This window comes from Parus major, chromosome 2 (assembly GCF_001522545.3).
Source record: "Parus major isolate Abel chromosome 2, Parus_major1.1, whole genome shotgun sequence".
NCBI lineage: Eukaryota > Metazoa > Chordata > Aves > Passeriformes > Paridae > Parus > Parus major.
This window is the reverse complement of record NC_031769.1, coordinates 17,776,050-17,802,795: the sequence shown is the minus strand read 5'-3', so window position 1 is coordinate 17,802,795 and position 26,746 is coordinate 17,776,050. Positions and strand designations below refer to the sequence as shown.

General features: G+C 38.9%; 1 protein-coding gene across 1 annotated transcript in view; it reads left to right on the top strand.

Moving 5' to 3' along the window:
- SPAG6 (sperm associated antigen 6) overlaps nt 1-17,200 on the top strand; it is a 36,759-nt gene extending 19,559 nt beyond the window's left edge. Inside the window, exons 5-11 of the mRNA XM_015615185.1 lie at nt 1,591-1,796; nt 2,658-2,831; nt 5,183-5,335; nt 7,662-7,853; nt 9,041-9,157; nt 11,904-12,049; nt 14,244-17,200. Coding sequence (XP_015470671.1) covers nt 1,591-1,796; nt 2,658-2,831; nt 5,183-5,335; nt 7,662-7,853; nt 9,041-9,157; nt 11,904-12,049; nt 14,244-14,310 — 1,055 coding nt within the window. The 3' untranslated portion in view covers nt 14,311-17,200. The remainder of the gene's footprint in view (nt 1-1,590; nt 1,797-2,657; nt 2,832-5,182; nt 5,336-7,661; nt 7,854-9,040; nt 9,158-11,903; nt 12,050-14,243) is intronic.
- Nucleotides 17,201-26,746: the final 9,546 nt, after the last annotated feature.

Here is a 26,746-nt window from a genome sequence, read left to right as displayed (position 1 = left end):
CAGCATTTGAGTTTTGCTGAAATCTTATGATTTGTGTATTTTGAGGATGCATGCACTACATCTTTAGTCAATATTTATTTGAAAAATGAACTTTGTAGAGTTAATTTTACAGATTCAGAGAATGTTCTGAATTGGAAGGGACCCACAAGGATCGTGAAGTCCAACTCTTAAGTAAAAGACCTTTACAGGGGTTGAACCCACAACTTTGCTGTTATTAGCACTAGGCTCTAGCCAACTAAACTAATTTCAGGGTATTGTATTAGTTTAAAAATTACTGCACAATTTATTTTTTGGTGTAATATTTATATTTTCTTTAAAATATGGTATCATAAAGTAACATACTGTGTAAATATTTGACTCATCACATGTATTGCAGTGTGTGACTATAACTCACTAATTGAAAACAAATCTGGTTTGAAACATTATTTGGAAATTAACAACGTAATGATGACATGACGTACAGATTTCATGAAAAACTATATTAGTCTATGTATATTTAATGAAGTATGCTGTATTTTTCTTAGTATGAAAATCTCTTTATGGATGGACTATAAATCAAAAGCTAAGTTAGAGTCTTGAAATACAACAGCCATATGTTGCCATGGTACTGTAAGTCAAGATAAATGTTAAAGATAATAATGGATATGCATAATAAGGTGTAGCAAAACTGAACGAAGAACGTAATAGATTATTGAATCCCCTGTGGTTTTTACCACTTTTTCAACACTATTTTAAAATAGCACAGCTTGGTTATAATATAAATTTTGCTTCTGATATCCCGTAATTCTCATTTTAGGACTGTGATTAATGCTGCATACTCAGAGAGAGCTAATGAATTTCTAATAGTGTAATTTTTGTCCATGTCAGCTAATCACATGCTCAGATTTTTTTTTTTTTTTTTGTTTAAGGTACAGTTAGTTAAAGATATTGTGCTAATCTCAGACACACAATACCACTGATGATATTTCTCATTTGTATGATTGTGTATAATAATATTTTCTTGTAATTTAAGTGTAAATTCTGTCTCATCCTATGCATGGTAGCAAAGACTAGTTTTGATCAGCAAGTTCCATTTTTACAATCTTTTATGTAAGAGAAGTCTTTTATGTATGTTTTTTGTATTTTTGTTTTTGGCATTTGATCTATGCTAATATCTGCTTATCATTTAAAGAGGGTAAAATGCTCTCTAATTAGCTGGTTGATAAAATTTTGGTACTTTGGCTTTCTGTGTTGTTGTTAGCCATGCATAAAATGCTTTCCTATTGATCAGTGTAGAATAGCCAGGGTTTAAACAGCTGACATCTGCTTACTTTAAAAAAAGAAAAAGAAAACAGAATAACAAACCATTTCAGCCTAATCTACCTCAAATGTGTGCATGTAAATGGGGGTCCATCTATTGACCTGCATTCTTTTCAGTTGTGGATTGGTCCACACGGTTTATGAAACCAGGAGGGCTGATTTGAAATGCAGATGTCGAGACAGTGAACTACACCCTCCCCTTTTTCCTTTGCTGTATCTGTCAGGGTGAAAAATGGCTTGCACAAGGGTCAGTCACCCATACTCACTTAATTACTTTCCTTGGACCTACAGAACTGTCACAAGCTGTGGTGGATGCAGGCGCTGTTCCTCTTTTAGTGCTCTGTATCCAGGAGCCAGAAATTGCTTTGAAAAGGATTGCTGCTTCAACTCTCAGTGATATTTCAAAGCATTCTCCAGAGTTAGCACAGACAGTAGTGGATGCAGGAGCTATCGCTCACTTAGCTCAGATGATCTCGAACCCTGATGCTAAACTGAAGGTACATTTAATTTTTTTTTTTTAATCTCCATTATACCAGTCGTTACTTGAGGTTGTATCAAAGACATGGATGTGCATATTTATTTGGAAGCTCTTGGTTTGGGTGTTAACAAAATGTAACTATGTAGTTAGTGACAAAGATTTCGGAACATATTTACAAATTTAGCCACTGGATATAAACTGCAGCTCTGTGAAGAACAGCTAATCTAATCTTTTAAGTGAGTAGTATGGGGTTTTTTTTAGAAAGATATACTCTATGAAGAATGCAACAGATACTTGTAATAGATAAAATTTGCACATTTCAGTTACAAAAAAGATTTTGCATAGTAAAGATTATATGATAAGCCAGTTAATAGTGAACTTATTGTATTTTTGAATGTGCTATCTGATGTGAATAGCTGTTATCAAAGGTTTAATCACCAGCGTTTAATTGACAAAAAAATTGTCTCTTATTATAAATTCTCTGTCTTACTCTACCAAACAGAAGACAACATAAAAATGCCACCAAAATTTCTTAATATAAGATCTGACAGATTCAATTTATGTAAATAAAATATACTTTCTATAGATTTTACTAATTTTTAAATTACTGTTTTAAATGATGTGTATATATATTTTCTTTTTTTAATACATACAAGCTTGAATGGGATAAAACAAAAGAGAAACTTTTATTCAGGAACCAGCGAATGTTCTGTGCCATTATATTTGTGCATGAATTGACTCAGTGAATTGTAAAATAGCTGTAATTGTTTTCCCTATCCTGCTTTGTTTTCCTTGACGCAATAGATTTTTGTGTGCAGGGGGAGTGTGTGTTGTGGGATGTTTGTATACTATTGATTTTATAACAATTTTTATTTACTAGCGTCAGGTGCTGTCAGCTCTAAGCCAAATAGCAAAGCATTCAGTGGATCTTGCAGAGTTGGTGGTTGAAGCAGAAATTTTCCCAGTTGTGCTCACATGCCTGACGGACTCAGATGAATATGTCAAGAAAAATGGTGCAACTTTAATTAGAGAGATAGCAAAGCATACGCCTGAGGTAAAACCTTGAAAATGCAAATACAAGGTCATATCATTAGATTTTACACTTTAAATAAAATACAGGATTATTCTGTCATTTGCTTTTCGAAAGGGAGGGCAAATGGCTGTTTGGCATGTTCATTGGAAAATATGGAAATGCTTGCTGATATTATGAGATGTGTATTGAATATGAATTGGGTTAGGAAACTGGGAATCATAAAATGTATACCTAGCTACTTCATTCTATGAGATATCAGCACAGAGAGGGCAGTCTTGGCTGACAGTACTGTCAGTCCTAGATATTAAAAATATTATGAGAAAAGCCTCACAGAAGTCATGATACGAGCTAATAAATTGCAAGATCATCCTTTAACAATAATAGACAGCGTGTATCTTTTTAAAAATCTTCAGGGGTGCTGGGATCACATTTTAATTATTTTTCCAATGACAACAAAGGTCAAAAATTCTCTTATTTATTATTAACCTGATGGTAACTTGAGTTTGTAATTTGAGTTTGAGCATTTACAGTGTTTTTGCCCATAGGAAGGTGGGGATGTTTGGCAAAGTCAATACAAAATAATAGGAAAACCATATAATTACAACTATGTTAATCTGCCAGACCACAGAGATAATTAAAAGGCTCTAAATATGACTCTGGAATGAAATATAAGCCATGTATTTGTGGAACACACCAATGCTGAGCATAGTAATTTCAAAATCACGATACTAACATCTGAGAAGTGTTTAAACATGAATGTTGTGCAGTTTCTTCAGCCTGCCAGTCTTTAAGCTGGTGATAAAAGTTTACAGTCTTGGCTCATTTCCTGCTTTCTCTCTGTACCTCATGGGCAATGCAACTTCACATCCTCAAAAAATAAAGAGATTATCATTATTATAAAGGGACCCTAGAGTCAGAAGCCAGAGACCGAACTCAGGATCACAGGTAAAGTCAGAAGAGCTGCTGGCACCAGATCCTCCATGCAAGAGGGACTGGCCATGTTAGCAGCTCTCCAAAGGAGCAGTAGGAAGTATCTTGGTGACTCCCAATGGGAAGTCACAATCCATGTCTGATTTCAGAGTGACAGAGATGTCTGTCCAGCTCTGGGAACTCTATTCAAGCAACACACGTTGCAGCAGAGACAGGCTGGCAAATGGTATTTCTAGAGGATTTGGCTGTGCCATTTGAGACTGATGGCTTTTGGATCTCAGTTCTCTATCTGCATATGCAGAAAAATTGATGTGAAGGTCAGCAGCAAAGGGACTTAGAGTGAGGGCTGAGGGACATGGCAGGAGCTCTACACATCCAGGTGCACATGGCTGTGTCCAGACGTAGGACTTGGTTTCCACTGGCTCTAATTCACAGTCATGAATAGATTTTCCTAAGTAGTAACTGAAAATTTCATCTGGTTGTTTCGTGAAGAAAACAATCCCCTTTTAAAGGCTTTAAGACAGAGTTGGATTTCATATTTATAGAAGTCAACTGGATTGGGAATTCACGTGCCTCAGTTTTGTTCATTTTATTTTGAATTTTAAGAACATGTTCCTTTTCCTTTGGAATCTGTAGGGAGAATGGGATATACCTAAAAATGTGGAAGAAAATAATAATAGTAATAATATGAAATAGTTTATACTATTCATTATTGATATCATACATTTTCTATTACTGTCCCTCAAGTGATGTGAGAAGCTTGCTTTTGGTAGAAGCCCAAGTTGCATAGCTTGATTGTCATTTATAAGCAAGGCTATGTAATTTGGCATTCTGGGCAGAATCCATTACCCATCAAGTGGGTTCCCTGGACACTTCCCTCAGAGCATGCTAACATGGCAGAATGGTCCAGCCCAAGTTGGTTTTGCACATCCAGAACGGTTGTCCTTGGCTTCATGCCTCAGCGTGAGGATCCACAAAGGATTTTATGCCACAGAGGTAATTTAGAATGCAGATGGGAGGAGGAATGGGCCTTTCCCTCTGTCACTGCACAGAACATAGGATGTTAGTTTGGGAGTGAGGGGGCACTAGGGTGAAACAGTATCTGGCTCAGTAGGTGCATCTTCAAGATCAGTCATGTGATAGGCTGTCACTGGCACATTTCTCTGATGGGGTTGAGAATATGTCATTCCATGCTATACGGCATCAAGGATTCAGAGTCCTGCTTTCCTTGCAGTAAAGTCGATCAAAAACACAGCAGCAAATTATCTTCATTCCTGAAAGCTTGATGCTGCGCTTAGTTCCCAACAGTCTGAATGATACATCACTCTTATTCCAGCTTTATTTTGTTAAACAGGAGCAGTACATTAAAAGGCTTCTCTGATGTGATACTTTATGCCTGTTGATACTTCACAGTATCTAATCTCTTCTGTTTATCTTTTCAGCTTTCACAGTTTATAGTAAATTCAGGTGGAGTTGCTGCTGTGATTGATTGTATTGGCAGCTGCAGAGGGACTGTCAGACTGCCTGGCATCATGACACTTGGTTATGTGGCAGCTCATTCGGAGAACCTGTCAATGGCAGTGATTGTCTCCAAGGTTAGCTATCACTTTGTTGTCTTCCTGTAGTTCTTCAGCAGTATTCTTTGGTACAGATACAAATTAACATAGGCAGAGAATGTATTTTGTGACAGGATTATATACTTGCTCTCTATGAATGCACTTTCTCCTAGTATTGATGCTTTCTGTGACCGAAATTATGTGGCAACCTGATAAAAGTGTGTCTTTATGGTGTTGAACCTTTTACAAAACATCCTGGATTAGTTGGTATTACAGTGCATGATTCTTCTGTGTTGCAATTGCATGGGTACACAAAATAAATCACTGAATTTCTGTAGTCTGATTCCTACTCTTAAACTGTGTATTTGTTGTTGCACCAAAAGCTTTTTTGAAACATTTATGTTTTTTCAGCGTGTTCTTCACTGTACTAGCGTGACTCTCCTAGTGCTGCTAGAGTATCTTGTAACAGCAATCTTCAGGCTTGAAGAGACCTCAGTTTCCAGTGTAGTGTGGTTTGATTCAGTTGTGTGAGTGACATTTCAAATAAGTAAAGTTATACGTTTTCAGGTTTAAATAAATTCTGCTGGGCAATGATATAGAAGAGGAATAATTTGCAATGTTTGCAATAGGTGAAATTAGTGCCTGGTTTAGTAGTCTGATGTGAATAATGCTAACTAATGATAGAAGGAAGAAAGCAATTTCACTAACATTTTTGACCCATTTTCACACTATGTCAGTCATTTAAAACATTTATATGAGTGGAAAAACAAAACAATATAAACAAAGGAACAGAAATGTCTTCTAGTAGAAATGCAAGTTGAAAAATGGAAGTTGGTACAACATAATGTAGTATGCAGGGAAAGGAGGAGTGATCAAAAAATGCTCTTCTGTATTTTAAAACTGAAGAAATATATGCATTTTTCTTGCCATCTCTGGAGGCCCTTCTTCTCTGGATATCTGTGTCTTTCCACTTTCACAGATGCCTAGAGCAAATATGCTCCTGCTGTTGAGTGCTTGACATTAAGTGGGATGAAACCAGGATTAAGTTCTGGAGGAAGTCCCTAAGTTAGATTTTTGAAGAATAATAATAATTCCTATCATAACTGAATGGAACTGCTGTGAGAGCTGTTGTAGGGATCTGGACAAACTTTGATGAAATTAAATATATTAATGAATGATCCACAAAAGAAATAATAATAAACCTGAATAAACCCAAAATCCATTTAAAAAAACCCAAACTGCTTTAGGGGAAATGAAGCTTGTGGAGTGGTATGTATGCTGAGGATGAGACTTGATAAACTGGAACCATTTGAAAGAAATGCCCTGTGGCATAACCACGTGCAATTAGACACTGATGATATTATGATATAAAGTGATAGTTCCATTCCATGGTACTCTAACCTGGAAAGGATGAATTTTGAACAAGATTTTTGGGATCATACTGGACAAACACTTCATTGTGATCTTTTGCTGTAATGCAGTGGCAAAACCTGCCACAATTTAGTCCTTTGTGGTATGAAAGAATAGAAGATGAAGCATTACTGGAAAAGAGAAGTTAATCTATTCGTTGTAGTAATATATATAGTTCCACTGTCTTTATTTGAAAAGTATCTTGGGGAAAAAACCCAAAACAATGAAGCAGAAAACTGCAGAAAAGAGTAAGGAAGGATTCATGGGATGGAGAAAAAGGTTTTTGGGAGAGAGGTTTAGTAGCCTTGTCTTACTAAAGTAGCATGAAATGTTTCCTGATGGAGTGTTTGGCATAAAATACCAGCTACTATGTAGTTGTGGAGAAAGTATAAAGACCCTGAACCAGAACAACTTTAGTAACAGCTGGATGTGAGATCTCCATCTCTTGAGGTCTGCAAATCAAGAGTTGAAACCCTTCTTGAGGTGATTGGGTAAGTCAAACATGAACTACTGGACTCAAAAAGAGGTTGATAAGTTGAAATTTAGTGCTGTGGATAGTAAAAAAGTGATTGAGCCCTTCTGGTCTTAAACTGATTTCGTGGAATCATAAGCACTCAAATTCTTTTATTTTCAGTTTGAGAAAAACTGCCACCTTTACTCAGTACAGCCTGAATTATGTTGTGTATTGTTTTTATACCTTAAATTTGCATGCTTGTTCAAACTGCTTTCTGACTTAGAACATTGAATCTGTTTCTTTTTAACTATATTTATTAAGATTTATTAAAAATTCTTGCTAATCATGATGCTGTAAAAATATGGCATCACTAGCATGCATTCTCTTACAGCTTTTTTTAGAAGAAGAGTGCAAATAGAGAAACATTTTCTAACTATCTGTATCTGTTTCACATTCCCTGGTCTACATTTGTAAAGGCTGTGCTTTTGATTAATGCTACAGGGAATACCACCACTGTGTGTCTGCTTGATAGAAGAACATGAAGATCATATTAAGGCAGCAGCTGCTTGGGCCTTGGGACAGATTGGAAGACACAGTGCTGAGCACGCACGTCATGTTGCAGTAGCAAACGTGCTGCCCACGCTGCTCGATGTCTTTATGGACACACACAGCTCAGAAGATCTTAAAATGAAAGCAAGTAGATCTGTAGTATTTTCAGTATGGTGTATTAATTGTAATCAGGAGGTTTAAGTGCTTAAGAACTACTAAATGATATGTGTTTTTATTGGTGCTCACGGAGTCACAGCTTGCCTGGGTGCAGAGTATCTGAAGTCTGTGTCATTTATTAGGGGACTGGCTGGTCCTAATACATGTGCATATGGTATATACCAAATCATATGCTGTAGCCACCACAGTCTAATCCCTTACTTTTTTCCAGTTTAGATCAGAGTTGCATAGACCCATAAATGTTGTAATTTCTTGTGACTCATCTCTAATTATCCATTTCTGTTTTTGCAAGTATAAGCTCTTGTAGAAAATGTTACAGTCCTTGTAATAATTTTGCCTACATTTTTATTATTATAATTAAACTGTAACTGCTAATCAAGGCTCTGCTTTTTAAAACATGCAACTGCCCACGTTTAGGGCCTTTCCTTGTGTGAGCTAGCAGAGTTGTAGTTCAGTAAAGTGTATTTCTGAGCAACAGTAAGTGAGCCAACAGAAGAGTGTAATAGGACAGGATATGATCTCCCATGTTGCACTATGCTTCTGTACATTCCACTGAAATACCACATTCCAGATCTGTAAAGTAACTTTTATATAGTAATTTCCCAAAAATGTTGAAGCCAAATTAGCTGTACCTGTAATCCTGCCCAAGAAGGTCACTACTATGTATCCGTCAAGGTTGAGTTTGTTTTCAGAAATATGCACCAATGCAAAATCGTTTCACTCTCTCTCTTTCCCCCTGCCTGGACAGTACTGCACTTTGCTATCCCAGACCAGCAGCCTCTCCTAGTAAGCCACTTCTAAAATACAATCTTTTGAAATGTGTTTTGATTTAACTTTCTTATTATATTAGAGTACTTCAATTTACCTAAAGGGTCTACTCCAGCTTTCATTATAGTCAAAGGAAGATTGCCATTACTTTGACCATAGATAACATAATAATAATAATATGATGCACTGTAGGTTTTGAGATTTAATAATTCTAAGTAAAGAATTGATTCTTCATTAAGTGACCTGATATCATAGTTTCTATTCAGAAATTGCTCATTGAAAATTCTGATCAATTTGCTTTTTTGATCAGACTTCAGTGATATATATGAATTCTTGTTGTTTTCATTGATATCTTACCAGTGAAAGTTTATTTTTCATTTCAATAGACTAAGAAAGCTCTAAAGAATATTCTTCAGAAATGCACGCATTTTCCAGCACTTGAACCACTGCTTCATGACGCCCCTCCCAGTATTATGAAGTATATTATTGGGCAGTTTAGTAAGGTAAGAAAAAAGCTCTGCTTGGTGAGTAATATGTTAATTGCTAATTGTTTCCCATACAGCAAGGAAGCTATCTTTCCAAAGAAGAAGTCACTCTAAAGGTGTGTCAATGTTTCTCAGGATCCTCAAGCATCCCCTTCAAAGCAGTTCTTTTGTCTGATACAGCTGGATACTGTTTCATTTGGAATCTGCCATAATTCATCCTAAAACTGGGAAAACAGTTTCTTATAAGCAAGGTGTTTTTTTCTTCTGTGCCCCTTGAGATTAAGTGGAATATTAACTCACGTGCAAATATTTTTGCTGAGCCAATGTATCACATAAATCCCAGTCACATCTGTTTTAGATAAACTACAAGCTGTCTGTACAGGAGTGACTTAAGTCAGATATTTTACAATAATATAAAGGCTTCACTCCTTTTATCCTGATTAATTTTCAGTCTCAAATGAGTGTAAAAATTCCAAATTTTTTCTCATCGCTCTCAAAATTTTGAAAGTTAGTTGTTAAATACATTGTTTATTTGAATGCAGCATGTAAAATTGATACAATTTATTCAAAATATTTAAAGTTTGTAAGTAATTGCTAACTAATTGGGAGACTTGCAGCGTCTGTCATGTTCGTGGTGGGAATCCTGTTCAGCTCTAGACTGTGTTTTGTGCAATACTCTGTGGTGTAACCTGTTAGCAGGGTTAGCAAGCTCTGTTGGTGAGATGCTCTTTCTGGAAATGGCCAAGTAAAACAGTCTTGATACTCAGCTCTTATGACAGATCTGGAAGCACTGCTGTTGGTAATGCAGATTCCTGATTACATTGTCACAGTTTAATTTCTCCTGTCTTCTTACTAAGGCTGTTGAAAGAATGGAGGTTTGCACAGAATCCAGTCCCTTTTGCTTCTCTGTTCTGACTGGAGCTATTAATGAGCAAAGTGCATAACAATTAGTTATCCAGTGTGTATTTGGATGTTGCTTGCTGTTGAAATGGTTTTGTGCCCTTCATATCAGCTGATATTTTGTTTTGTTTCATTTTTCTCCTTTGCCTGTACATTATTAAACTGTACTTGTCTGGCATTTGCTCTTCTGAAGTATACTCTTAAAATTAAGTTCTCCGTAATAAAAGCATTTTTCTCTCCTGTAGCATAGCTTGGGCATTTCCTCAGAGCTGTGGTCTGTTACTTCTGGTTGCTTATTTATGGTACAGTAAAAGCCTTATTTCCAAGCTGTGCTTCAAAATGGGGTGCTATCTGTTTTTCGTGCCGGACTGTTCATTTTAGCATTAGCATTTTCAGGGTTTGTGCAATTCTGTGCTGTCTCAGGTTGGACTGGGGGAAGGAACTGTGTCTCAGAGGTGTTCTCCCTCTCTTTAGGGCCCCTTCCAAGAGAGTTTTCTGCTGTCTTATCCAGCCTGGAAGTCACAGTGTGGAGGAGGAAGGCAGGGAAAGGGCCATATCCTGTCTCCTTGCTAGTTCCTCCTTGGCAATTCTTGTTGTGGGAGATATGTGAAAACAGACGTCTGTTCAGTTCCCACAACAAAAAAAAAATCACAGTTCTTCCTGACACTTCTGTAGAGCATATAATAGCGAGAAGTCTCTGTGCTCTCCTGCTTTTTCTTTACCTGTCTGTTATTTTTGTACAGCCTAGAGGAACCACAGAAATGAAGGGTGTTTGCCTGTATGCAGAAGAAATCTTATTCTTTTTCTTCATCCTTTTATGTATTCCCTTTCTCATTGGAGGCTCTTGTTTTACACTGAAATACAGTCAAATTTCTGACAATGTCTGACCAGTGTGGAAGCTTAAAAAATGATTTTGCCATCATAATCTGTAAGTCTCAGAGCTGGTTTTAAATGCATCTGGTTTTGCTGTAGGTGCAGCTGACATCTTGCATTATCTTTGTCTTTTTCTCTCTCTATTTTTATTATTATTTTTTTAATAATATTGCAGCCCTATGGGCCTATGGACTACACGCTGTCATTCTCCCTTGCCTGGCCCAGCCCCCACCTCCCTTCCTTCATTCCTCCCTCCCTCCCTCCCTCCCTGCCGTCCTCTGGACAGAGCTGCGTATTGGCATCACTCAGGGAGCACAGAATGTTATTGTCTGATCATTTCTGCTTCTCATCCCCTTTGGCTGCAGAAACTTCACGTTTTTGCTTTGTGTGTGTGTTTGTAAAAGGCTTCCATGGCTACGTAGTGTGTTAAAGGATTTTAATATCTAGGAATTTAATAGTAACATGTAATGCTTCAAGGCTATATTGTTCACTTGCAACAATTCTCAGTATTGTTTCCATGCACTAATCTATACTAGATCATTATAATGATATAAAATTCAGCTCTACAATTAAACTGTGGGAATTGACATAAAAGACCTGAATAACTCGGTTTAAGTGGAACAGATGCTGTTGTTATTCCATGTTAGTGTTCTGTTTTTATTATCTATTTATTCTCCACAATCTTATTGTCTCTGTAAGAATAATTCAAGAAATATTATTTATGTAAGGATAAATAGTAAATTAATTATTTTATATATGTTATGTATTAAAGTACATGATAAATTATGTTGTAATCATAAAGGGCTGGTTTATGGGTTTTTTTCCCCTATACAACTGGCTGTTATAATACAGTAGTCATTACAGATGTTGTTTCTCTGATTTTCCATTTTATTTGTCCTCTGAATTAAAAATAAATAAGCAATATTTGAGCCTAGTGGCATACAGATTAATTCAAAAGAATTTTTTTTTTTATATGCTATTCTGTGTGTAGGTGTTACCACATGACAGTAAAGCACGTCGTCTCTTTGTAACAACTGGTGGACTTAAAAAGGTTCAAGAAATAAAAGCAGAACCTGGGTCACTTCTTCAGGAATATATCAACACTATTAACAATTGCTATCCAGAGGAAATAGTAAGGTATGGAAAATGAAATGTAAAGAATTCATACTTGTAACATTGTTAGATGTTTTTCACAGGAACAACACAAAGGAAGTATTTAAAATGGCAATTTAACTCCTTTGTGAATTTTAGTTTTAAAAAAACCAAAGTGTAACATTTGGTTAATTGCCCCAGTGGTAACACAACCTCTGGACACATACATTAGAACGCTTTCTCTTTTTGTATTTGGAATCAAATTTCTTTGTCTGTCAACCAAGCCCAAATAATCAGGCTTTTGCAGGAAAGTGTGACAAAAAGTCAGTCCTGCACTGCACAGATTGAGTCTTCAGTACAACCACTCATATTTATAAAAGTCTGTGCAAAATTTATTTTGGTAACTTACTTGTGGCTTACTTAGGCTCCAAAATACAGGTATGGGTGAATCTCTGGTTATATCCTTGACTTTTGTAATAGTGTGTCTGAACTAGTGTATTCAGAGGCTCCTTTGAAACTTCCTCTGATGTATAGAGGGTCCAGAGGCTCTACTGCACAGTTGGTCTGCCCACAGCTGCCCTTCCTCCCTGAGCCTCATCACGAGGCTTAAGTGTTATATAAAAGGACCATACACCAGCTGTCTGCACCAAGTTGAACTTTGCCCTTAATGAATACAGAAACACTATTAAATAGCTTACAGTCAAAATGTCACCATCCTAAATTGTAATAATGAGAGAAATGCCCTCCTAGATTCTAGATATCCATTTACTAGTCCTTCACTCCATCAACACATCAGAAGGATGTTGTACTCATGGACTCCCTCTACAGGCTCTGAAGATCTGCATCATCAATTTTAATTATAGCAGCAGAGTTCTTCAGCTAATAGTAGCTAGAAACTCTCACAATACGAAGTCCTGTTTGTCTCCACAAAGAAAAGCCAGTGGCTGTCAAATGGGAAAAAGCAAAGTCATAAAGAAATTTTATTCTGCAGCTAGTACTTCAGAGGGAAAGAGGAATTTGTTTATGCTAGTCTGGATATTAATAATGTTTCTTTGTTATAACTATTTTCCCCCCTTAAATAAAAAAAAAGAAACTACTCATCTAGCCTGGGATGTAATAGAGAAAAAGGCCCCTTTGAGCATCTCCTGCTTGCCTGTCTGTGCTACTGCCTGATGTTGGTTGTGCTGCCTGAGGCACAGCAGCTGTGATAGAATCCAGCTCTGGGTTTGTCCTGGAGACCTGTTATTTTAGGCTGTTGGCAGACTGAATATGGTAATGCACTGGAAAGTTAGCTTTACAATCACAGAAGTAAAGTGAGGTTTAAAAAGAGTTGAATTATCCAGAAATTATCCAGAAAATGAAAATTAAGAAGGCAAATAGATTTTCCTTTAAGGGAAATTTTCCTCTGGGGATTTTTTTGGAGTATATTTTAGGCCTTCATTACATGGAAGTGTGTTCTTCTCTCTTTATAGTTGAAGCTTTCAGGGCTCAGAGGTGGCAATTCACATGCCTGCAAAACTAGAAATACACTGAGATGTATGATTTCAGAATAATACAGTATTAAACTTCAGATAGTCTTAACCTGGAAAACAAGAACTAAATGCAGATTAGATGTTTGCATATTGGGTGCATGTAGTTGGTCCATTGTGGAAAGCCAGTTAAATGACAGCAGGACAATAATGGCACCTACTCTAGTAGTCCTACTCTAATGAAAACCTACTGGATAATGTCCATCCTCGTGTGGCATTAGAGAGAGAAGGTTTATTTTATTTTCATTCCAGAACCAGTGTCCCTCACATGGATGTAGACTTCATGTGAATTTTGGGGGTGTGTGCTTATGTCTGACAAACAGCAGCAGACTGTTGTCATTTGCAGCTGACAGTTCTGTGTAAACTCATGCTTTTTTATTAAAGGCCATAATTTCAAAAGAAGCCTACATTTCTTAGTAAAGACAATGCTTATGGCAGCTGTAGCTGAACCTACCTAAAATGTAGCTGCTTACCTACATGCCCTAAAAGAGGCTAAAGGTATTTTTAAAAACCTGACTTCCAAGTATAAATGATAATGTAAGTTGAAAAGCAGGTTGTTAAAACATTGTAGGGGAGTAACTGTAGAATTTCTTGCCCAGTGTTTAATGCTAGGATTTTTTCCTGATCAGTAGAAATATGCACAGTGTTCCATTACTTTGCACAGAACATGCCTTGTAGTCTAACACACAAACAAAATGTTTCTCTTTCAGGTATTATTCCCCTGGATATTCTGAGATGCTTCTTGAAAGGGTGGAAAATTACCAACCAGTTTTATAAACTTCAGTGTTTTATTAGAGCTGCATTTCACATTTATGCCTTTATGACTGTAATACAAATACAGCTGTTGAAAGCCTTGCTTGATTCTCAAATCTCCTTCTACCGTTTGAACTACTGAAAAAGCTCAGCAATTCCAGCAAGCTATACTTTGTTCTTTATAAACATTTTTGTTGCTAAGTTTTTCCTTTTTATTCCTTTTTGTTTTTCTTTAAATTACTACCAGATATTGCCACATATATGAATGGAATTTCATGCAGGGGTGATGATTTATCACAGAAGCTTTTTTAGAATCAGTCATTTCCTTTTCCTTCCACAAGAAAGGTTTGTTATCTCATTCAAATTTTAGCCTTCTCAGTACTATTACCATTTTCCCCTTTTGACTTTGCATATTGTTTAAAGCTTCCCAAGCTTGATGAGGGGAGAAAAGCTGGCCCCTGTGCTTTTTTTTAATTATGGAGTTCTTTCTGCACTGAGATACCTCCTACTGCTACCTTTGAGGAAGCAAAGTGTTGTGATTTTACATCTCTAAACATGTTAGTAACAGCTAAACAAAGAAATAATCAGATCTGAAGATGATACAAGGCCTGAATTCTGCATGATATGATAGTGTGGTGATCCTGGCCTGGTAGACAATACCTCTTTTACAAAGTCCTCATAATTAAGGCAGGATTCACTGTGGAGGAAAGGAACAATACTCTGTTTGGTCTGTGCATTGTTGTTTCTCTTGAGAAGGACAGAATGAACTCAGAAGTTCCATGAGTGCAAAGGGAAGGACCCTGGGAGCTCTGATTCTGTGGGAGTCAGCAGCACATTTGTGTGGCTCAGAAGAGAGATTTGCTTGGCTGCAGGAACACTGTTAGATAAGTTCTGAGCACATTCAGAGGAAATCTGAGGACACTTAGGTCACACTGATTGGACTAAGGTGGCTTAGGATTTATCCTTCAAGAGCTGAAAGAGATGAAGAATTGAGTTAAAAGACATTTAAAAGTTAAGTCTTGAAGCTGCAGATCACATAGACATAGAGGTATGAGCTTTTTCCCATCTGTAGAACATCCTGAAACTATTTACCTTTTTTTGGAGAGTGAAAAGACTTTTATATTCTGCTTATTCCTCTGGTGTATCACACAGCAAACAACCCTCTTGTCTTCCCTAATATGTAACTGTCATTTACCATTTTTTGTTCTAACCATTTTCCTTTATCTCATTTGCAGCAGTTTTTTTTTTTGGGGGGGGGGTGGTGTTTGTTTTGGTTTTTTTTTTAAATTTCTCCCAGAGACTACTAAACAGTGTTTCTGGAATGGGATATCTAAATACTGGCAGCCACAAGGAAAGACAATGTTTGAAAACCTCCACTGGAGAGAAACTTACCTACTTTCTTAAACATATAACTGAATGGGTTTTTAAAAGAAGGATCTTATCTGTGAGAAGATAGTCTCATCTATTACATGTACAGCAGGAGCAAAGACTGATTGCAATCGGAAATTATTTAGAGTGGCTTTTCTTTGCCAAATTCCAAATGACTGTTCTTTTATTCTTGTCAGCATATTTTGCAGCACTTCACAGAAACATTGTTGGGCTATCCTGTGTTAAAATTTATTTCTAAAGAGCATTGTTGTACAACAGTACCTGCTGTGAGGTACTTGATGCTCTCAGACTGCTTTTCAGGAGGAGCAGGGGATGCACAGTACCTTACTGTATGGAGACTGAGACAGAAGCTGTTGGTGTCATGAAAGTTGGTATAAAATCCACACCAGATGTGTTCTTTCCTTAGCCCACAACTAAGTGAAAAGCCATGGAACTGACTAGCTTCTTCCAAATGCCTTTTTGGTTTTAGTGTTTATATGACCTGACATTAATGCTATGGTACTCTGGCACTATTAATGCTAGTGGAAAAACTTCTAGACTCTTAACAAGATTGTTGTTAGGAGTAATATTCAATAATTTTCTCATGTGCACTTTGGATATTTAAGAATCAAATCTTGTACAATCTCTGAAACAAAATGCAATGGAAGGGCTTCAAGACAGCCTTGAAGGATGTGAAGCCTCTGTTTTCCTTAGCAGAGCAGAAGTGGCGCAGAGGGCTGTGTGCAGATGGGAGGCAGCAGAGGCATGGAGCTGTGTGTCCCCATAGCTGCCTCGTGTGCTCGGGAGCACCCCCACCCCACACAATGCTAATGTATATGTTTTGTGCAGAGAGAGCAAAGAGGCTTCAGTCCCCTGACAAATGTGCTCCTGCTGTGTCACACTGTGCTACACTGTAAGGATTCCACAGGGTTAAATTTCAATGCCTAAACAATTTGTTCACAGTCTTTTCACAGTCTTTTTCTGATTCCTGACAAAGGAAATGATTGCACAAGGCAAACCTTCAAAGCGATCTGATTGTGTAGAGCACAATCTGAATCAGACCCAGCATAAATACATCTTTACATCCGCTGGGCAGCTCTGGCCTAGGCCAGTGGCTGTTTGGCCTCTTGTTGCAGGATTCCTGGACGATGCCACAGCCCATTAGGCTGTGGCAGTGCAAAGTCCTCTCCCACCTAGTTTGATACCCCCACCATTGTTCTTTATGGCAGGCCACTTCCCTCTTCTTTTGCCTTGCACATACACCTTGTGGGTGGGGGCTTCCCCGGAGGTACATGTCTACACAAGATAGATCTAGCCCTTTACAGCAGAATTATTGCTAATTTGTATTTTACTAATGTAACTATGGCAAGAGTTGTTTTTCCCTGTAGTGTTTCACAAGGTGTTTCTTCAGTGTTTCTATTCCATCTCATTTGGTTTAAGTCATCATCCAAAACTATATTAATGTTTGTAATAGCTACTCTGGCAGACTTCAAGTGTGTATCATTTGTCTCAATTTCATATAATAAAATGTAGATTTGCATTTTAATTCGTTCAAATGCTGTTTTCATGTGAGTGTATGACTGTGGTGCTACAGATGATGAACAAAAGGCTCATTTTGCAGCTTGGCCCTTACACTGCCTTTGGATGTTTGTCTCAGCTTACCACTCAATGGTGCCTGCTTTGGTGCTTAGGACATACAGGCATTTCAAGTAAGAGTCCCTCTCACAGAGGTGGCTTATTAAGACACACAAAGAAAATTAAGCCAGTACTTCGGCAGAAATAAATGTAAGCCCTTAAATCATTTTGCCTGTTCTTTTGACTGCAGCATGGGGACTTTTCAACTCAAATCTCCAAAGATCTTCTCTGGAGGCCTGAGCCATGATTTTTGTCTGCATTACTACAGTTATTATTACATCTACAGATGTAAACCAGGGCCTTGACAGAACATGTGGATGTGTAAAACTTTTACCATATTTCATTCAGCGGATGGATTAACTGGCCTACAAAAGCTCCTTTCTTTATCTGAATGACTGGAAACTTAGAGGATCTGAAAAGGGGAAATTCAAGGAGTTCAACTCTTGTGCATATAATATGTTCTGCATGTCCAGAGGGATTTACCAAGGGATTGCTTTGTCTCATCTGAAGTGATCAAGCTGCTGGAGATCTGCATCTTAACAAACAAATGAACAAAATGTTGAAGGAGTTGAATGGAACTGGTGGAGGAAATGAATCTCATTTAGTGAAGTAAAGCATAAAGTTACTGTAATTAGGAAGTGGATGGAGTGTGAGTAGATCTTCAAGTGTTCTTGATTTGGTCTGGGGGTTGCGAATTAGCCTGGACGAAGGGGAGTTTTAGGCATGGAAAATGCCATGGGATGCTTTCAGCTTTGGTATGAATTGGAGTCCTCAGATTTCTGGGTATTGTAGGGGTGGCAGAAAATTGTCTCACCATGTGAGGAATCTGTGAAAGCATGCTTACCTCAATTTCTTCTTTAATGGCTGTTTGGTTTCCAGTATCTTGGTTGTTGGAATTTTAGATCTCCCTTTGTGACTGGCAGGGAAGGAAATATGGAGTAGACTGGATTGCAAAGCCAGTGGTTCCACTTCTCACACTGACATAGGATTGCTTTTATGGTCTTGGATAATTATTACAAATCCCTATGATTCATCATCTTCATCTGTCAAGTATCTGTTCTACTCCTTTGTTAACTTAGAGAAGTGCTGGGAAAATTAAATTCATATGAGAATTGATGCAGTGGAACTTAAGTTCTTTATAACTAATACCATATTCAGAAAGAAATATTGTTCAAGAACCTATAAAAATTTACCTAGGAAATCTTGGAGATGCTGATTTTTAGAATCAGAGTTGAATTAAAAGTCAGTGGGTTTTGTGATTTCCTCATCTGACACAATTTAAAAGGATCACAGAGGAAAATTATTATATCTTGTGACTATACTAAAACTATTGATGTTATTTTTGTATAATATTTAACTGATAATATTGATGCTACTGTGCTTTATTCTACAGCCAGCTCTGTAATTTAGCTAGTGAAAATACTAATTACGTTGTTACCGCTGTACTGTATTTCCAGATACGGCACAAAAGACTGAATTAGAAAATATGTATAAGCAATACTAATGCATATTTTGATGATGAGAATGCCTGTTAAACCAGGAAATGTTTTTGTGCTGCCTTTCACAAGAAGTTACTCCTGCTTGTGTTAAACACATTTCATGGCTGTATCCCTGCTGCCCGGCGATCGGATCACGAGGCTCTGAGGTGCTGAGGGACTGGGAGCTGCTGGCCGTAGCAGAAACCAGTTGTGTTCACTCTCATGCATCAGCAAGCCATGGAGAGGAACAATGCAGGGCTACTAATGGCATCCGTTTAGCATATTTCCACAGAGATTTTGAAGGCTTGCTTTTTCTTCATAAATATATGCTTGTTCCGACTTCCAAATTGAGTTAAATTATAGGTACCCAAATTAACATTAGCTGTTCTGTGTTTTATTCCTTTTGTAACAAAAATTATACTTCAAGAGGTGAGAAAGGTATGTTAATATATTTCTTTAAAACAAAGCTTTTGATTACTTTTTTATGTCAAATTTAGTAGTAAAAATCTTCATAATCTTATGACAAGATCTGTTCCCTTTGCTCTCAAGGAAAGTTTTGTCTCACTGATGCAGACTAATGATGTGTTTTATCCTTGTTGTCCTATTTATATTTAGGTCTGATGCCCTCTGAACACATTCACCTTTCAATATTAGGTCAGTGTTAAAGTAATTTTCAACCTAAAAGGTTGGATTACTATCAGGATCCAGCCTTTGTTGCCCCACAGTGCTATAAATTATATTACAATCTATTGTTAAAAATTAATAATATGCAACACAGAGGTCTGATGGAATCATGTTAATGAGAACACTGAAGCTTCATTGACTTGCAATATCATTAGAGCTCTGAGACAGGTTTATAGCCTTGTGCAAACTATATTTGTGTTGGTTTAGACACAGTATTTATTTGGTCACACCCAGCCAAATGTTTCCTTACTAAATTAAAATAAATGCTGGTTAGTTCAATGAACTACAAAGATATATAGTGTAATTTCAGGTTCTCAAGTCACAGGAAATAAGCCCCAACAATAGAAATCAGCAAAGAATCAAAAATGATGGATATACTAGAGTGAATATGAACAAAGAGGGAAGGGAGTTCACTGGGTTGGGTGCAGTTAATATTTTGTGACTCAAGTAATGTGTAAAATTCAGAAAGAAAGAACAGCTTCCATTTGTAGTCTGCCCTGGTCTTTATGTAACTCCTCCCTGTATGCACATACATACACTCTTGCAAGCAATGTCAACCAAAATGTAATCAAAATTATATCTGTCTGCTTCCACAAGATTTGCCTCTGTAAAGCATTTGTAGGGGCTGGTGGAGAGCAAGTTGTGGGCAACTCCTCTGCTCACTAATGCCAGCTTTATGGTACTAATTTCCATCAAGGCCAGGCAGCAGCACACATCTGATTTCCATTGCAGTGAGAATCAGTCACTAGATCTGCATCACCTGTGCTCTGAACAGCTCTGCTTTTTACTGGAAGCAAAGCAGAAGCAAGAAAATCACTTCCCTGCTTTTTTTTCCAACAGTGCTTCAAAAGAGAGAATGGTCGGAAAATCTTTCTAGAACTGGGGAATGGCTCATGCTCTGTGTTGGAAACAACCTGCAGCCATGCAGAGTGTGAGATAGAAAGGGAAGTTTGAAGAATAAGTAACATGCTGGTGTTGCAGCTCTTACCTCCTTTGGGAAATGGATGTTGAGGATGCTTCAAATTTCCCATCTCCATTCATGGGTACCATCTTGCTGTTAGCTGTTTCTGATTTTGATCATGGGGCTCTGCCTCCTGCTCTGGGGACAGTGACACCGTGGCAGTGCTGCTCATGTCAGCCAAAAATTGGATCGTGATTCCTACAGACATTTTTATTTTATGGAAATGGAAAGGAGGATCATTTCAGATATTTATAAGCAATTTAACAATGTGAAACTTTCTTGCTTTCAGTCACTCCAGAGCAAATCCTATACCAGCTTATCTAGGAAGGCTACAAGGTCTTGGAGCACACAAGAGACAGGGAAATTTGGCAGTGGGAGGCTGAGGAGGGTTCAAGGAGAGTGCGTGTTGTGCCGGTGCTGCTTGTATGCTGTCACAGCCAGCAGGTGGAACTGAAATTGGTCTGTCCTTAATTACATGGGTCAAGACCCCAGCCTACCTTGGACACAGTGTACCCACACCCCAGAGCATATGCCTAGGGGACTGAGAGACTAGAGATTCCTCTCCCTGCCTCCATCCCATCTCCACTAGGCATCAGTGCACCAACCTTACCTAGCTGGCTCTGGCACAGTGAGGACTTCCACCTCCTCAGGGTGTTCCAGGGCTGATGTTCACAATGTTTTGAAGTTGAAAACTGCTATGAGTGCTACATGCTGTTACTGTTCATCAGTGCCATCAATGTGTAGCTGACCATAACACATTTTCCTGCAATAATTCCCTTGGTTAAACTGAAGAAAATGAACTGTTTTGATGAAGTGTTTTAAGAAGCTGCCATTTCAGAAGCTGTAGCTATGCCTGTGATGTATCATCCTGACCGACAGCAGGAGCAGAAACTTGGCTTTCCCTCTGAAGTGTGGAGCTCCAGTTTTGACCACCACCCCTTATTTTTTTTTGTTTGTTTTTGTTTTTTTTTTAGTATCAGACATGTACTAGTAAGAAAATCCGTTAAAATTTTTGCCTTGGACTCTATCACAGGGTCATGAATCACTGCTTTAGGCCTAGCCCTTCCCCTCCTAAATGTTTTTTAAAATCCAGATATGTGTTTATTCTAATGTAGTCATGCAATGCGAATGTTTGGTAAAATTGCCATTTAATTTACAATAGAAGACTGCTTTAGCAGCTGTTTTATAGCAGTTTAACTACTCTGACCTAAATGACTGTTCTTAAGAGATTGAAAAGTAATTGAAAATGTAAAAAAGTCCAGGATCATCCTTTTTTTTTTTTTTTTAAAACATCTTTCAAATGGCTTATAAACAACTTGAATTCCTCTGCAGAATTCAGATTGGAGAGGAAAGAATGTCAGTTTACTGGGAATTGTTCTCTGACCACCTGAGAAAAATGAGTTTTTCATCCCCTTGAACATCATCTGGAGTTATAATAAAACATGCTCTCAGCTGGATTCCTTCTGTGTGAAAATAGATGGAGCTACATCATTGCACACCTAAAGGAAGCACACAGAACTATAAAAGCAATCTAAAATCTGGATTTTTTTCTTCTTCTCTGAGGTCACAAGTAATTTTCTGTAATCTCAATGAATATTATTTGAATCTTGAAAGAAGCATATACCTCTTCTTTCTCCTCAATGTGAGCAGTCCAAATGAACAGAGCTAGACATATTTTATACAGAGTCAAGTCACCTGTCAGGATCATAGTGTGAAAACCCTTAAGCAATAGCTATTGAAGGAACTGCAAAAATTCACAAAACTAAAAGGTAATTTGTGGAAATCCACAAGTAAGTTAATAAAACTTCATCTGAATGCTCATTCCCATCTCTAGCAGATGAATGAAATGTGGTGCTAGTGGTGTTGGAATCCTGTGGTGATAGACACATGAAGAATAGATAAAAGATGGTTGTTAGTTAGCTAATGGTGCAGACAGGCCATCCTACTTGTCTGGGGAGCTGGTCCTGAAAACCCTCAGCCAGGCAAAAGCTTTTGTTGATCTAAGGGTGACTGTGCTCTGAGGGAACGTTCCAGGCTGGGGCATATGGCAGTCAGATGACAATGGTGCAGCTCCCGTGATGTGCTCTGGACTGGTGGGATGGTTAGATGACAAAACTCTGCAACTTCACACAAGTGCGGTGTAATTTGAAGCTGTTCTGCAGGGAAACCGTAGGCAGTGAGTACAATTTCTAAGCCTGATATAAATTCCATCCTGTTTAATTGCCACCAGTTCTACTGCTGCAAATGAGCAAACCAAGTGCAAGAACAAAGCAGTAGAGGGAATTGATCTGGCTTCATACTGCAATTGAAAAAGTCTCCATTAGAAGAGCATTTGCCATAGCCCCAAAAGCACAGAACTTAGGTCTTTGCTGTCATCTGTTGCCATGTTGCTGTGCCCTGTGGGAAGCTGGTCCATTTGCTTCCTCCCTTTCTCCTACTGAGCAAAAGAGTACTGGTTCAGTACTCTGGTTCAGTCACTGTCTTCTGGATTTCCTTCACCTCTTCTCTGTCTCTATCTTCTTTCCCTTTCATTTCTTTAACTGAAATTCACTGATGCACACATCTTCTATGTTATTTTTTTTTCTGTGTCACAAATGCAGGAATCTCAGCTTTAGCTCCCTCCAATGTTTTCCCATAGTCAAAGTCCTCACATACTTCCTCTGTTCCTTGATTCCAAGTCATGATGCACTTAAATAATTTGTCCCTGTTTTTGTTTATTTGGCTAATTACTCTTCACATCTCCTTCAGCTCTTCTGAATTACCACTCCACACATTGCTTGTCATAGTTCACACTCCTTTTGTTTGACTTTGCTTTATCCAAAGCTAGTTGCTGAGTGTTGGCAGAATTGTTACAGCATCTCACAAACAGCTGTTTTTTGCTGTGACAATAGGCTGATGTGTGCTCCAGAGCGAACACACAGCCTGCATATGAAATACAGTGTCGTGACAAGCACAACTAAGTTTTTAAATACTTTTAAAAAAATGAAGATGGAAATTCAAAATAAGAAATAATTGAAAAGAAGTAATCCCAAACCCGAGGAGCAAGCTTGAGATGAGACCCACAGAATCAGTTGTCAGGTAAATCTCAAATAAGATCTCTTGCAGTAAAAGACTTTGAGAGAAAGACACGGTGGGGCCCATGATGTCCTGAGCATTGACAATGCAGTCTGTGGATGCCTGCACAATTTCTGCTGGATTGTATCTGAGTAAAGGGATCACAGAACAAATGCAGCTCTACTTACCCAGCAAGAGAGAATGTTCTGATTGTACAGAATTGATTTATTTCTTCAAATAAACTTTTATCAGACAACTACGTCACAGTCACACTGAGAGGATATTTTAATGACTGCTTTGGTTTAAAGCTGTGGGAAGTACACTGCTGCTTTCATCCTTCTCTCTCCTCTCTGTATCTTTCCTCCACCTTTCCATTACTTTTCTCCATTAACGTTCGATGCACGCTCTAAGGTATGTCTGTCGGTGGGTATTACTTTCACCAGCCTTTCCTTGCAGTAGTATGTCTATAAATGGCAGACAGCATCATTCCTAATTACATGTTGCCCCCAGATGCTCCGAGGGTGATGCTGATGGATTGCTGTGTGGGTGGTGTTGAAGGGGCTGGGGGAGGGGAGCTCAGATGCAGCTCCTCTAAGTGGTAGCAGAGATCTCTCTTCGGGCTGGGCTCATCCGTCCTCCCTCTGTAAAGTGAGCTCAAGAATCTGCGAGATCATGGAACTGGGCATTGGAAAAGGGGACGCAATGCAGGGAAGGCTTCAGAGTACTGCCTAAACAACCGGAGAAGCGGGAGGAACAGGGAGGGACAGAATTCACCCTTTACCTCCCCGTGCAGGAGGCACACAGCACGGAGGGCTGGCAGAGAACACAAGCTGCTACATCTCGCTGCCCTGATCTCGCTTTCCCTGCCCCGCGGCCCGGCCCCTTTCCTCGGAGGTGTTTCGGACAGGCACCTGCTGCGTGGGGTCAGAGATCGCTGCCGTTCGAGAGGGCAGACTGGGCTTTGGAGCTGAACCAGGCCGAGTTTGGCTGCCGAAAGCGTGGTTATGGAACTGGTTGAGCCGCTGACTCCAACCAGCTCCGCGGCCGGGCTGTGGAGGAGCAGGGGAAGCACCGCCCTTCCCCGGCCCAGGGACGGGCATTCCCGCACCGACCGGCTGAAGAGCAGAAATGGGGCGCTGAGTGATCCTGGGCCTTAAAAGGATGCTCACCAAAACCCAGAGAACGGCGAGGAGCTGAAAGCTGGGATCCCCGATCAAGTGTTTGCCGGTTTTGAGCAGACTTTACTCTGCAAGGTCTGGTAATGGGGAAAGAGGAAGTGAGAGAATGCACGTGTGTGAAAGCACATCTGCAAAATTTGTTTTCTTCTCTAACTGTTCTGTGGTCCTTGAAGGGCTTTATATTTAGTGTGCCTGGCAGGTCAGCCTGCCAGCTGGGCAGTTATGAGGAAGGCACGGGCAGAATAGGCAGTACTGGCTTTGGGTTTTTACATCTCAACCTTAGTGGCAGGCTGGGAATCTGCTCCATCACAGGAAACTGGGAAGTGTCTGAGAATGGTGTGCAGAAGCACATTTAAGAATGTTAATGCTGCATCAAATCAGTGGTCCATTCTGCCCTGAGTGTGACAGTGCTGCCTACAGAGAGCAGGTGAGCCTGTCCTCTCTGCACTCCCCCAGAATCCCCAGTGGCTGGGTTTGGATGGTAGAGGCTCATCACTGCCTAAGCCTTCTAGTGTCTGCTTATAGAGCCATTGCCAACTCACTCAATTTTATTAAGTCCTTCTAGAGTTATTTGCTTGAAAGTACTTTGTGACATAGAAATTTAAGGACTTCTCTGGACACTCCCTGTTCAGGTACTCACTGAAAATGTCGAGTAAAGCCAGTCCCACCATCGATCCCACAGTGTGGAGGTCTTGTTGATGCTTGTTTTCCACCCTGAAAAGTGGCTTTTACGTTGCATCTTTTGCTTCATAGCCTGCCTCCAATTTTCTATCTGTAAAGAGTCTTCTCATCATGTGATGAATTAGTTTCTCTGATAAACTTTGGTATAGAACCTAATCAAAAGGTTTTTTTCAGAATTGGACAGTTCTGTGTCTGTTGCACCCATTCTCTGTCGTTTCTGGGGCACTCTGAGGGCTGTGGTGGGTTGGTGAATCAGGGTTTCTCTCTGCAGAAGCCACACTGCCTTGTTTCCAAGAGACCATGTTTATCCTTGTCTACAGTGACTTTATTTTTTCAGACTCTACAGCCATTAGTAAGGATGGATGGCAAACTTCCTGGTCTGCAATTCCCAGGGCCCCTTCTGAAGTCCCTTTATGGGCTGTGAGCTGCAATGGCAGGCTGCCAGGGCACTGACAGCCTGGGCTACCCTCCCCATCCCGTGCAGCCCGAGACCGAGGGGTGTGGATGAATGGTAGTCAGGGACAAAGTGGACCTCTACTCAGAAGTGGAAACCACCATCCAGAGAAGTGTCAGTAACTAATTTATTTTAACTTCAGAACACTTTTGCTGAACTTCAGGAGGGAGTACTTAAGTGCCAGTTATTTCTCCCCCTCTTCCCTCAGAAGGACAAGGCATTTTACATGGCTCCGCATAGAATGGTCAGCAAAATACAGAGATGTGTAGAGATTAGGTGGAATGCAATTTCTGTCATGGGTTTCATACCTGCTACTGATATATATAATTGGTACTTGGTGGGATATTCCCTACAGTGTGATGGAAATATCCATATTGGCAGCGTATTGGAGTGAAGGGGGAAGAGAGATACTACATTTTCAAATCATCTAGATCAGGATTTAACAGAAGTCATGAGCACAAAGCTGAATAACATAGCTAAATACAAACCCTTTGGGCTACAGAAACACCACAATGAAGTTTTTGGCTCAAGTATTAAAGCAGGTGTCTTATATGACACTTAATGAGGGACAAATGCTGCTATAGAGCCTCTGAGAGGATCCAGCTTGTGAAAGAGACTGTAAGGCAGAAAAGCAGTTTTGCTCTTTAATGATCATCACCAAAATGAAAGAAATGAAAATACAGAAGCAAAAAAGAAATAGCAAACAGTAAAAAACACAGGATGCAGAAGTAAAATGTCTTTTTTTTTGTTGTCTTCGATGCAACTGCCAAGGAGCTTTGTTCTGGAAAGAGAAAGTGCCACAGGATGGGGATGCTTGCATTGGATGGGTTGTCATATCTGTCATCATTATAAACATGGACAGATGATGATAATCTCTCCATTCTGTTTCTAGTTTTTCTTAGTCTCCAGAGATGCTCATCCAGCTGTTTTCACCAGAAAATTTATTCAGCTAATTTGTCCACTTCCC